Source organism: Penaeus monodon, chromosome 36, assembly GCF_015228065.2.
Source record: "Penaeus monodon isolate SGIC_2016 chromosome 36, NSTDA_Pmon_1, whole genome shotgun sequence".
In the NCBI taxonomy this organism is placed as follows: Eukaryota; Metazoa; Arthropoda; class Malacostraca; order Decapoda; family Penaeidae; genus Penaeus; species Penaeus monodon.
Window position 1 is genome coordinate 15,811,890 of NC_051421.1, and position 12,500 is coordinate 15,824,389.

Sequence of the window (12,500 nt, forward strand, 5' to 3'; positions counted from 1 at the left end):
ATACATATAATATAACATATATATATATATAATATATCTATATACAATATATATTATACATATATAATACATATATATTAATATATCATATATATATATATATATAATATATATTATATATATAATTTATACTATATTATATATATATATACAATATATATATACTTATATATTATACTTATATATTATATACTATATATATATAATACTATATATATATATATATATATATATATATATATAACAAAAAACCTTGAAATGATATAGCAATGTAATCACCATCAGATATAGTTGTATCATCTCACTTTCATAGAAAATTAAATCTTGTATCTAATAAATTCCACCATATTCTTCCAATATTCATGAGGAATACTTATGTTTGCTAATCTGTGAAAACCTTTTACATCTTTTCTTAGGAAAGAAATACAGTACAATGAAATCATTGCTTCTACTTAGAATATCTCACTCATCTACTTACCAAAATAATCCCAAAGGTAGAGATTCTTGCCAAAGAAACGTGTAGATTTAAAACCATATGAGAATACTTGTTCTAGGCAACACACCAAGCCAAAGTCACCACAGAGTAACAATGTCAGACTACCTCTTTCTTTCTCAGGCTTGTAGAAATACTTTACTAAATTATTGACGGAGTCACCTGTAAGAATAACAGAAACTATGTAACCAGATCACAAGCAGACTTTTTATATGAATACGATTACACTTGAAACCATATATACACTTATATATGAAACAATTGCCAGAGGCTATAAGATCCAACCAAAAAAACTGACCTGGAAAACCAGTATCAACAAACTGAAGTGTTTTTAGTGCACTTCATATTTCTTACTTTTACTCATATAAACATAGAAAACAGATCCAACATACCTAGATGCTGCTGTATCTCTGGCACTGTGAGTTTAAGGTCTGACCGTCTGGGGCCAGGCATGTTAGGTGATCTGCAGCGTGGAGGAGTACGGCAAGATTCCACTAGGTCATCTGACGTCACGTGGGACGGTACGATCTCACCCACTAAGATTCGCTCAAGGGAACCGTCATCAATGCCACGGCCCAACCACCTTCCACAGGGGAACCTTTATGGGTAGGTAAAGGTTGACATGTTAATGAATATACTTCTTAAATTTTTTATATAACCTCTTTTTTATCACTTGAAGAAATGAAGTTTCAGGATAAGGCAATTACTTACTTCCAAGTATGTCCTGTGACTTCATTTCTGACTAGTACATGTTCTACCATCCACTTTGGAGACATCCCAGTGTTGTCGTGTCCAATCCGAAGTGTGGTAAGTAATCCAAGATTCTTGTGCTGTGAAATGGAAATTACCCTGATTCAATAAAGTAATATAACTTAAACGAAGTTCAAACAAATCAAAGAAAAAGCCTTATCTGTTCAACACATTCTTTGCATTTCATCTGATCATCTAGGAAATTTAAAGTTGGAAACAACTTCCGCTTCTCTGGGATTAATACTATTACAATATGAAATACCTGAATGATAATAAATCAAAATACCTTTTCCCTGAATAAATCCAATTTATCCAATTTTACTGGTCAGTTACCTGAAAGACGAGTTCAACCTGGCCTTTCGGCACTGCAATGTTGTTTGTTTGGCCGAGGGTTCCTCCAAGGCTAACCCAAGCATTGGCTGATGTGCTGGCACCACTCAGTTTACGTGATGGGAAGATCACCACTCGATATGGCACAACTGCAAGAGGTATTATTATGATTCTTACTTTTTGATTTTTCATTAAAAAAAGAATTCTGAAATATATAAAAAATCATACAATGAATATATTAATCAATAATTTAGTATTAGACTGGAACTGCTAAGATAACAGACGTTTACAATGGGTGTAAACGAGTTATGCCTTTTTTCCCCTAAATTTAATTGATTCTGTTTGTAAAACCAGGAATACTCACTTGTTGTGGTATATGTATTTGTGAAGCAGAAGTAATCCACTGCATTAAGAGACAGAAGGTATGAGAGGAACTGCTCCTTCTCATCATCACATCGCAAGAAAGCATAGCGCTTGTATAGACTCCGAAGTAGCTCTGAGTCACTTAACAGAGTAGTCAGATTTTTGGAGAGAACTTTCTTCTCAAGGGAGAGTCTCACCCATGCTCTGGCATACCCTATGTGTGTCTTTATCTCCGTCATGGCCAGGACATTGCGCATGTCGAAGGTTATGGAAATAGGGAGTGGCCGTAGGGTGGGGACTCCAGATTCAGACTGTCGTGACCTCCGCTCTATACTGCGGTCACTTGGCCATCTTTCTTGTAAAGATTTCTTTCTCAAGCTGTTGGTGTTGCTTGGGGATTTGGTGGGAGAAGCTGGAGCACTTTCAGTTTCTAATGCCATTGTTGAGAGATCTGATATGAAAACAATGTTAAGTGCTGTTAGAAAAAAAGACAAAGAAAACAAAGAAAGAGGAGATAGACAAACAAGGAAACAATTATACAAATCATAATATAGATGCTCAAGTAGTGAATAACATTTAAATTGTCTTTGCTGAATATGAAACTACATTTCAGCTATACAGTCAGTAATGTTGTATAGACTTATAATATCCAATACTTTAAGCAGGACACATAATACTGGATATCAAGAACAGCATAACTTGGAGAAAGAAAAGAGAAAAATATGTAACAAAAAGTATAAAAAAATATTTGTTAGTTGAATATATCAAAATTCATACCACTCAATCTTCTGAATAGTATGAATGATATGCAAAATCTGTTCACTAATTACATGAGATTTTCAATATGCACTTAAAATATCACTGATTGGAGTATGTGAATCTAAAATAAAACAATTATAAGGGATATTTATGACAACAATATTGTTTACAAAAAAAATAATAATAATAAAATAAAATAATAATATTAATGAAAGGCAGCTATAAATTATTAAAAAAAACATCTATTTAAATGGCCTATGATAAAGAAACTTAAACCTACGTATCTTTAAATAATTCTTTTGTTCTCATTCACATTAGTTAAGATGGAACATTAATAAGCTTAAGAGAAAATGAGTTTATCATGAGCAGGCACCCATTTACCAAATTCATGTCAACCACTTACCAAAATTATTTGCTAATTGAGAAGCCAGAGACCCAAGACCACTAATGTTACCAGATTTAATGGACAAGAGAATCTCCGACAATGGTGACATACTGCTAATCTTTGGTGCGGAGTTTTGGGGAACTGAAAAACAACGGCAAGCATTTTCATCACAGAACTATTAGGGAAGCACCATTCAGCCTTTGTTACGTTAGTGGAGATTTGCAGAGAGACAGTCAACTAGGATTAATACTACTGTTAGTAAGTAGTAAAGTGCTTTTAAAGTCAATTTTACTTTCAGGACAAGATACCAAAGGGGGGGGGTGATTAGTTGAGAAGAAAATGAGAAGTTAATCTAAGACTGTATTCACATACAGTATCTCAAATATAAGTGTATATGTATGTATATGTAAATATATATATACACACATATATATGTACATGTATATATATATATATATATATATATATATATATATATATATATATATATATATATATATATATATATATATATATATATATGTAAATATACACACATACATACAAATAAATGTACATGTACACACATACATACATATAAATGTACACACACACACACACACACACACACACACACACACACACACACACACACACACACACACACACACACACACACACACACACACACACACACACACACACACACACACACACACACACACACACACACACACACATATATATAAATGAGGTACTGCCATAGGACTGGTAAAATTAGTGGTCTTACAAAATACATTAGGGTACAATACTGGCTACTTACATAGGGAAATATCATGCATCAAGGATGTAAAATACCCAGAATCAGAGGACAAGAACAGAAAGTGTCTCAGGGAAAACTAAAAAATACGAAAACAAGTCATGTACATACATGACCCTGTGAAGGAGAAACTTCCTTAATGGCCAATCCAACCTTGTCTACAGGATCAGAAACAGAATCAGCATGCTCTCTATTCACTATAAACATGCCACAGACCATCATACAAGAATAGAGTCCCTGATACACTTACAACCTAATGGGAAGAAAGAAAAGCATCTACCCCATCTACAGATCTAGTAATAGAGGCATCAATGAAATCTAGAGTACTTGTGCATCTCAATGAGAATGCACTTTTATCCCATTAAGAGCAAATGTGACATACAGTAATAATGCAAGCACAGATAAAAAAAAACATACAATCAATTCTCTTCCTGATAATACACCAGGCCATAGCTGCTTGCATCAAGGGAGAACAACAGGAGTTAATGGTTAGTAACATGAGATGCGAAGGCTTTATGGTGATACAGAGAAGTACATGTAAACATAATCATAACACTTGATCACAACAATTCATCACAGCAAAAGATAAACAGAGAAGATTAATACTTTGAGATTATATAATCTTCAAAATCAGAACTGAGGAAGTATGCTATGATGATCGTGTGGTTCAGCAACATCATCAAATAAGAAAAAAAGAAAAGAAAAAAGAAAAGAAAAGAAAAGAAAAGAAAAAAATTGTCATTCAAATATTACATAACACATATTATTAGTAAGACTTTGTTTTCAATAAATGGTCTATGAAAGCTATCAATTTTTGACTCAAATATTCATTACCTAAGAAAGCTTATTTCATTAGGAAAATAGGAATACTCTTGGATATAAAACAAAGTGAGAAAAAAATCCTCTACAGGCTATGAAAACAATAATTTGACTAATGAAACAAAAATTAATGAGATAAAGCATAAAGTTATGTAATAATTGAAATGCCTCATACAATGGCACTTGGAAGCATAATAATAAAAATGATATAATTTGAACATAATGATATACCACAGCAAATTAAATATCAACAAGATGAAAAAATAACAACAAATATGACACATAATGGTTATGAATGAATGAAAAGAAAAAAAGAAGAAAAAAAGCAATAATAATAATAATAATGATGTAACAACAGTAATAATAATGATTGTGATAAGGATAATGGTGATGAGAACAATAATGGTAATAGTAGGAGTCACAGTAGTAGTAGTAGTAGTAGTAGTAGTAGTAGTAGTAGTAGTAGTAGTAGTAGTAGTAGTAGTAGTAGTAGTAGTAGTAGTAGTAGTAGTAGTAGTAGTAGTAGTAGTAGTAACAGTAACAGTAACAGTAACAGTAACAGTAACAGTAACAGTAACAGTAATAGTAATAGTAATAGCAATAGCAATAGTAATAGTAATAATAATAATAATAATAATAATAATAATAATAATAATATTAATAATAATGATGATGATAAAACTAAAAATAAAAAGTAACTTATAATACTAACAATAGTATAGATAAAAAAAAAAAAAAAAAAATCAATTTAAAAACAATAACATCACCAACAAATGCAACAACAACAAAAGAAACAGTGACAAAAACAGGAGCAAAACAATTAATTTTAACACAAATAACAATCATACAACCACTACAATAAATCCTAAAACACAGAAAGGAAGAAAACACTCAAACAGCGCAAGAACAGCTATATAAAATCACATAAAAAAATAAAAATACAAATAATAATAATAATAAATAAAATTTGGCTTAAATTCTTCTACAAAATGGTTGTGAAAATATATCTGCTTTCTATTGCCTATGCATATCTGAACCATTCGCAACCTTATTTCCTTATTACTGAGTTTTTATGGCTAGCCAACCACCCAATTATAAAAATCAGAAGCGTGGGAAACACACATTTTCCCTCTCTTTGCACTTTTGGCTGCAGCATACATAATTTTCTCAAGAAACTAGGTTAAATACAGAATTCAGGCCTATTTTGATAGGTTATATCACATTAATGATTGTGGGACAATAAGTGAACAACTTTCATGCACACATTCAAAACAAGCTTGATCGTGTGTTTTACGGCTATTTGTTACCTGCTATTTTGGGCTCAGTTCACTATAACGTAATCAGATAACATTTTCAAGAACCTCTTTACTTTGCCGTTTCTTTTCGTATTAGCTGAACTAACAGCAAAAATAAAAGTTTGGAATTAGAGTTATACCAATAATATCAATAAAACAACAATGACTATGATAATTATGATAATCATAACAATTACAATAATGATAACGTTGATGTCGATGTTGATGATAATGATGATGATGATGATAGCAACAACAATAACAATTATATAAATAATCTATTGCACAGAAGTGATAATCAAATCTATTTATATTTCTTTTCTTTCCTCTTATAGCTAAGCTTTTCTCGGGTTACGAAAGCCACTTGAGTGCAGTGTATGTGTGTATGTATGTATGTGTGTATATATATATATATATATATATATATATATATATATATATATATATATATATATATATATATATATATATATATATAACAAAGTGCAATCACCAGACTAAACTTAAATAATTTGAAGCAATGCATTTAGAATCAATTGCACAAATAGCATGACAAATGCTGTGTTACAAATATATAAATATATATAAATATATGTATACGTGTGTGTGTGTGTGTGTGTGTGTGTGTGTGTGTGTGTGTGTGTGTGTGTGTGTGTGTGTGTGTGTGTGTGTGTGTGTGTGTGTGTGTGTGTGTGTGTGTGTGTGTGTGTGTGTGTGTGTGTGTGTGTGTGTGTGTGTTTTTATATATATATATATATATATATATATATATATATATATATATATTATATATATATATATATATATAATATAAAAGGAGTGTATATTATTCTTTTCATCTTTTTTCCTCTTCCTAGATACTGCAATAAGAATTTCAACAAACCTGGAGAGAGGAAATTTGGATTCACAGGCTTAGTAGAATCATTGCATTCCTCCAGCTCTTGATAGTTTAGGAGATGAGACCACAGAGCTGATTTGCCCTAAAAAAATTATATTTATTATTTCTTTAACAGTAACTTTCCTTTTCTTTTTGAGACAAAATCTTACATCTAATAAACTGACAGAGCACAAGTGCAAACAATTATACTGACACTCCTATATAAATTCTGAAAAATATAAGCAACATATAATACTTTTTACTGTAATGGAATGATAAATAATCTCTAAAGGAAACTACATAATGTCTGAACTCACATCAATGGTGTGACTATATGGAACAACATCCAACTCTTTTACTTCTTTGTAAAAATACCAGAATTCACATAAACTGATATAGTAGACTTAATTCTTTCTATAAAGAAAAATACCTGTTTGCTTTGGAGACCATGAGCCCAAACCCTCTCTAGGAGGTCACACAGAGATGCTATGAGCGTGTTTTCTTCCACACCCACAAGACTTCCTTCTCCATGGCCTAATTCTACAGCCTCGGAACCCATCTTTTCCACTAGCATTCTTTTGGTTCTCGTCTTGCATTCCTGTTATAAGGTGCTTATTAAAGACAAATATTTGAATATAAAAGAAAACATCAATTGACATAGTAATAGTGGATATCCCTTCATTAACATCCTAATTTGAGAAAAATAATTTACAATAGGTGTTTGATAAAAGGAAGCAGGTCATTACTCATAAGATTAAAACAATACCTTCAATAACTGTTCAACGAAATTCCAGTTGGTTTGAGCCATATGAGCAGGCGACATATCTGCTAACTTTGGTTGTAGCTTGGACTTGGCATCGTGCATAATCCTATCACGCTGATCACTGGAGAGGCCAGTATGCTCAAGGTGTCTTTCCTGTCTTTCTCGTCTCCTCCAAGCATGACTGCTCCTCTTCTTACTCCTATAAAGGTGTCAACATTGATTTAGATCTGAATAACAAATATGAACTTCTATTTGTTAACAGTAACAAGAAAAAAGTTGCATTTTTAAAAACAACTAGGACTTAATAATAGATTCAACATGCAACAATTAGAACATGAAATAGAATAAATGCTGTGCAATTTACAATTACTATAAAGTCTATAGACCTACTTGTGAGGTTCCTTATTGAGGGCTATTCTGTCTAAGAGTGGGAAGTGCCCTGGGTTGAACTGTGTACATGACTCTGCCAGTGGGTCCATGGGCTGAGGGGCAGGAGCTCTGTAGTCGATGTGAGACAATCTCTTTTCCAAGATTTGTTCCGTTTCTCTGATTGTTGTGCATGGCTCATATGATGGTGTGCGAACTAGACTGTCATCATATCTGTCTCTGGAGAACAATCACATTTGTCATTATAATCTAAAATCAATATAGCCATATATATATGAGCCAACCAATCATAAAGAAGTTGTTTCATATGTACTAGAGATAGAAAATAAATGTATATGTTGTTATGCTATTATAATGATATCTACATCTGTAACAAGAATTGTGACTATTGGTATATAACATAATAAACAAAACTGGTACAGGGGGGACACAAAATAAACACTTTCCCTGGCTCAAGTTATGAAATCAATATCCAGAACTCCAAAATATTATCACCTGAGAAATCGGATGCGTAAATCAAAGACACGCAGATTTGTGTCGTGCTTGCCCCAGTTGGAGAGGATCTTGTTGTCCACCAATGTCGTGAACATTTGAGACTCAATGAATCGTGATAAGAAAGGAAGATGGGCTTCTGGCTGGTCTGAGAGGAATGTTGCCTTGTCAAAGTTCTGCATGGATTCCCGACAACTAAGCCACTGCTCCATGTCCATTTCCTGGGAAATCAAAACAGGATATTATTGCTAAATGCACTTAACATAAAAGAAAAGAGCTGAAGTAACATATTTCAAGGCCTTTAACATATTATAAACACTTTTCTTCATGATCTCTACCTAATTCCATATGAAATTCTATTTTTCATATAAGAAATTATATGAATCTATAAAATTATCATAAAACATATCTTCTAACATATCAAAAAGATTGATAGAATGCCTTTCCATTAATGTTATGTAAATGCACCTAGCAAACAAGTATAAAGTTTCCACAGATCATATACAATGATCTAATACTAACATGACAATTTGGCTGAATAACAAAATGGTCATAGGCACAAAACATGTGGACAAATCTGTTGAGGAACACTTCTCGGACAGCATTGTTAAGCTTGAGGTCCTCTAACATCTCGTTCTCTCGCTCCCGTCTGACTCCATCAACTTCATCACCATCATATACACCTGCATGTCACACATGGGGAAAACATCATTAGCAAGTTACATAATGATAGATAATTCTACTCTAAATAATATAATCAATGATAATAAGAAACTATTATAAGCTGTATCTTAGACTAGAATATATATCTTTAGTATTTTCTTTTTATTAGTTTTCTAATCTCCATTTCACTAAATGTTAAAATGGATAAAACCTGAACAAAGTTCAGCATAATAAAATGTTCATGCTGAACAAAATTAATATAAACTTAAATAAAACAATATATAAAAATAAAAGCATATGCATAAATAAAAAATAATAAATAATAATATAAACTGAAATAAATAAATCAAACAAACAAATATCTAAGATGGCAGATGGACTTGCCACTCGGCCTCTTGGAAATGTTATGGCCACTCACCGGCCTTCCGTGCAATTGCTGTAATTTCCCTAAGCTGTGGTGAAAGGTGCAGGGTGTCAAAATGGTGACTTCTGCTACTACTCGGGGGACCTTGTGCAGGGGAGGTGGAAGAAGCTACTGAAGAAGGAGGGAGGGAAGTGATGGAAGAGTGAGACCCACTGATGGATCCCTCTGTGCTGGACACGCCTGAGTCCGAGTCGTGGGACCAGGAGCACTTCCGTCTCCTGCGGTACTTGTACTGAGAGTGATGCTCGTTCAAGTTCCTGTGAAACATTTGTTACATATTAGTACATGTAATGACCAATATCATTAAGAAGATCTCAAGGCCATATGGAATATATGAATAACACTTACCGATCCAGTTTACCGGCTGGAACTTCCCACTTTAGAAGTAACTGTGTGAGTTCATGAATGAAGTCTACTTTGTGAGGAAACTGAGGAAGATCTTCAGGTACTTCTACTGTGCCTTCATCAACATCAACCAAACACAGGTTTGCCTAGAAAATTTCCACACAGAATAGAGCATTGCCATATTATCAGAGAAGTCTATATACAAGAAACTTTACATCTTATGCTTTTACATTAAAAATATAAGACATCTTTGTATTGTTCACTGATCACACTTCATTATCTATCATTGACTAAAAATTAAATATTGTAACTGACCTCATTTGGTATCTGTATTGTATCCCTTGAGTCATTGGAGCACTGGAGGCCCATGATAAAAGGCACCGGGGCATCAAGGAAGTGATGAAGAGAGGCAGGTAAGATCGGCACGTAAACATGTTGCCAAACAAATGGAAACATCAACGCACATATACTCTCCGCGACCAGCATCAACTTGTAGTAATCTGACAGAATGACATAAAAAATTCATTGGTATATTCTTACTGTCACATATTTTGTCAAAAGTATTTATGAATTTATCACTTCATAATTTTGCAGATTGTTAACGAAACTACTATTCACTTACAAATGACATATCTATTACAAATTTTACAAAAATTATGATAGGGTATACTCTGAAATATAAATTACATACCACTAGACACTAGAATAATTTGGTTTTCAAGCAGTACACATGTAAGAAGCTGTACAACACTCTCTACATTGAGGACTGTGAAGAACTCCTTCAAGGAGTACTGGAAAAGAGAAAAAAAAAATTAATGAATCACAAATACACCTTGTAAATACATTCCAATTTCAAGCAGCAAGAAAACATTATTTCACTAGCTAGACCACTTATGATTAGCAGGAAAAAGCCCACTTTAATTGTATCTTTAACTATAGGTAACTTCAAATAATTCCTAAAAAAGATCTTAGAAATTCAATATAGTTACATATATTCCCTTAAATTCCAAAAAGCTAATACCGACAGATACGTAAATTATTGTCATTGCAATTAAGACAACTCTTTCACTTACCACAAACAATGGAAGCTCCTGACTGGTGGGGCATTGACACACCTGCATCTTCCCAAAACAGGAAAACGCCACACATCGACCGTGGGGTGGTGCTGGCACCTCATAGAGCAAGTTGTATACGTGAGACTCTAAACTTACACCTCCACTTTCACACTGTATGAAAAACCTGAAATACAGTAAGGTAATGTGAATGGAAATAATAACCATATGTATGTGGATAAAGTCATCTTAGTTATCTTCTATATTGGAATAAATATCATGCAAATACTAATTCCTTGCAAAAAAAGAAAGAGAAACTCACCTATATAGACCTTTAAGAAATTTTTTGGCAGAGTTTACATATGGGTGCTGACCAACAAGGGCAATGCACTTTGTGACATACAGCTGATCCTTGGTTATGTCATAGAAGTGGAGAGCAGCTGGTGACTTGGGAGCTGACAGACGGAACTGGCGAGGCAGTGATCTTGTGTCTCTTTTGTCTGGAGTTGCTCCTGACGCTGCTTTGGCATGACTACTTGACATCTCCGTCAAGTACACGGACTGTAAAATGAAGGTAAAATGAAAAAATGGTACTTACAGCCTATACATTTATAATATTAGAGACTCATCAAATATCTTTTTTAAAATCTCACACTATTTCAGCTGCAGAATTTACTCACTTGCAATGTGTGCATGGCTGTGCATATCTGCTTTGAGTTGACCTCCTCATAGAACACATAGGCAAAGCCATGTGCCCGCGAGCCATCTTCCTTGGTGACGAGGAAGGGGTGGAACTTGGGCTCCAGTACATGTTTCTGAGTACGGAACTGCAGCCCACGCGGCAGACAAAGCTGTGAAAAAAAAAAAAAAATTCAGTACAATTCTGTGACAAAATATAATCTTTCAACACAATTATGATTATTTTCATTGTAAAATCTCTAGTTCTACAATAAAAGACATTTTCTTCCTTTTTTCTTTTTTTTTTTATTTGATAACATTTATTTACAGAACAGTGTACATGCCCTGCAAAAGGCCAGGGTAAGATACCAAAGTATCTATCCAACTGGCTGTGCTTCTATTTGTGTAGAGGGCTATTAGTCAAACATTAGTGTTATATACATGCCTGAAGGGCTGTGCTATTATCACTGTATAAAAATATCATTTGGAGAGAGAGGGAGAGAGGGAGAGAGAGACAAAGAAGGAGAGAGAGAGAGAGAGAGAGAGAGAGAGAGAGAGAGAGAGAGAGAGAGAGAGAGAGAGAGAGAGAGAGAGAGAGAGAGAGAGAGAGAGAGAGAGAGAGAGAGAGAGAGAGAGAGAGAGAGAGAGAGAGAGAGAGAGAGAGAAACTGATCCAATGCACCGTGCAGTATCTCATAAAATTCCACCAGCGCAGACGTCTGCTGCATAAAAAGGTTTTATGGCAAAATTTGCATACACGATGAAAACTTACTTGAACTTTATCGCAAGTGTTACACCTATATTGGCTCTTCACCCTACATTCATCT

The 12,500-nt window shown here is 33.5% G+C and overlaps 1 protein-coding gene across 4 annotated transcripts in view; it reads right to left on the reverse strand.

Moving 5' to 3' along the window:
* LOC119595788 (DENN domain-containing protein 5B-like) overlaps positions 1-12,500 on the reverse strand; it is a 109,439-nt gene that overhangs the window by 3,813 nt on the left and 93,126 nt on the right. Inside the window, exons 3-21 of one of the 4 annotated variants that reach the window (XM_037944953.1) lie at positions 11,677-11,847; positions 11,319-11,557; positions 11,018-11,183; positions 10,636-10,735; positions 10,260-10,444; positions 9,948-10,090; positions 9,594-9,856; positions 9,035-9,195; positions 8,516-8,733; positions 8,024-8,239; positions 7,637-7,832; positions 7,301-7,468; positions 6,877-6,973; positions 3,099-3,221; positions 1,938-2,387; positions 1,577-1,722; positions 1,205-1,323; positions 886-1,091; positions 479-655 (exon numbers count right to left, since the gene is read on the reverse strand). In XM_037944953.1, coding sequence (XP_037800881.1) covers positions 479-655; positions 886-1,091; positions 1,205-1,323; positions 1,577-1,722; positions 1,938-2,387; positions 3,099-3,221; positions 6,877-6,973; positions 7,301-7,468; positions 7,637-7,832; positions 8,024-8,239; positions 8,516-8,733; positions 9,035-9,195; positions 9,594-9,856; positions 9,948-10,090; positions 10,260-10,444; positions 10,636-10,735; positions 11,018-11,183; positions 11,319-11,557; positions 11,677-11,847 — 3,544 coding nt within the window. Of the gene's footprint in view, positions 1-478; positions 656-885; positions 1,092-1,204; positions 1,324-1,576; positions 1,723-1,937; positions 2,388-3,098; positions 3,222-4,296; positions 4,333-6,876; positions 6,974-7,300; positions 7,469-7,636; positions 7,833-8,023; positions 8,240-8,515; positions 8,734-9,034; positions 9,196-9,593; positions 9,857-9,947; positions 10,091-10,259; positions 10,445-10,635; positions 10,736-11,017; positions 11,184-11,318; positions 11,558-11,676; positions 11,848-12,500 lie in introns of all 4 variants that reach the window. The other 3 variants (XM_037944955.1, XM_037944954.1, XM_037944956.1) reach the window with 3 other exon arrangements.